Here is a 1,489-nt window from a genome sequence, read left to right on the forward strand (position 1 = left end):
GTCACATTCTTAGGTAATATAATAAGTACAACAAAAATTATAGAATGGTACAGGTGTGGTAAAACTAAAACTGGAAATAGAAAAACCGTGTAACTGACAGAGAAATATAGTTAATTGCATGCGCGAAACAAAGACAGAACACCTAATAAAATATCTAGTAAGTAAGTAGTAACTAAGTTTTTACTTTTTACATAAATGTATTATCGCAAATACAGTATCAAAATAAAATATAGAAATGATGTTCTAGTCACCAAATTTTCGAAGAAACGTTTGACAACATTGCTCATTATATCAGTTGTTCATTTATATTTTCCTGTTAAAAGTCAGGAAAATATCACAATATCGAAAGAACAATGTAGAGTTATTTGTAGTACAATATTAAAATTAATACAACATTTGAAAAAGTTTCAAAAGTTGTCATTCCATTCAAATTTGGACAGTTTATTTGTCTAAGTTTGCATCCAAAGAACGAGCAGCCTCGATATTTATTGAAATGAACTTTATACAGTTATTTAATACAGATTTCTACTTATAACAGCTCAAGTCAAGTAACGTGATATTTTAAATTACATATAATAGGTTGACATTTTATGTCTTGCCTATTCTATCAACTTGACTTTTTGTTAATGTAACATTTACAAAAATCATGTTAAGAAACGTTTTGTTTGCTTTTTGTTTGTGCCTTTACTCATATACCTACAGTTCTGCAAGTAAGTTATTATTGATTACATTATGAAACTTTTGAAAAACTTGTGCACTCCAGGTTTGATTGATTCCCTCGCTGCAATCGAGCACAAAAACGACTCGCTAGGCAAAATTTTACCGTCCAAGAAAAACATAACATCTAAATATGACTGTCTACTGAATAAACGCAGACCCCCTTTGGAAACCGCAGTGGATGCTCACAAACCTGTCAAATATCAACTCAAAGCAAGTCTTGCCCTTTTCCTCAAAAACGTCAACCTATAACTGGTTTATTTTAGGATGCTTCTGGAAAAACGATAGACCTAAACCATATTTTGTCAGAAAAAGCTTTGGAAGCAATCGGTGATGCTGTCATGGCAGAAAAACTGACCGAAACCTCTGCAAATTCAACAGCAAATCGAACCAGCAGCACAACAAAAAATGCAAACAGCATTACAGAACCCTCTACAATGAAAGGAAATTAAGTTTAGTTAATTACCAAGATGCTTTATTGTTATGTTAATCATTTGTCAGTCTTTGACTAGTTCTCTATTAAATTGCACGTATTATTCATGCTTAAAAATTGAGGACACTGCCCATGTGATTCCCATATAAATACAGGAAACAACGACCAACAAACACGAAACCAGAGAGTTCATCTTGGGTCTAACCGGACAGTTAGCACGTCCCCCAGGGGCCTAAAGATGATTTTTCTTTTAGTTGTGTGGAAGTGAATTATTTCCCCTAAAAAAGAACCTGCGAATCGCCTCCAGTCAATCGTGTTATGAGCTTGAATTAGCATGGG

General features: G+C 33.4%; 1 protein-coding gene across 1 annotated transcript; it reads left to right on the plus strand.

Annotated features, from left to right (window-relative positions):
• The first annotated feature begins 553 nt into the window (after window positions 1-553).
• Window positions 554-1,271, plus strand: LOC145730348 (uncharacterized). The gene is made up of 3 exons (XM_081981527.1): window positions 554-710; window positions 764-930; window positions 984-1,271. Exons 1-3 carry the CDS (start codon window positions 647-649, stop codon window positions 1,167-1,169), a joined length of 417 nt encoding a protein of 138 aa, XP_081837653.1. The 5' UTR covers window positions 554-646; the 3' UTR covers window positions 1,170-1,271.
• Window positions 1,272-1,489: the final 218 nt, after the last annotated feature.

This window comes from Ips typographus, linkage group LG1, assembly GCF_016097725.1.
Source record: "Ips typographus isolate SLU linkage group LG1, UJ_Ityp_2.0, whole genome shotgun sequence".
Classification (NCBI taxonomy): domain Eukaryota; kingdom Metazoa; phylum Arthropoda; class Insecta; order Coleoptera; family Curculionidae; genus Ips; species Ips typographus.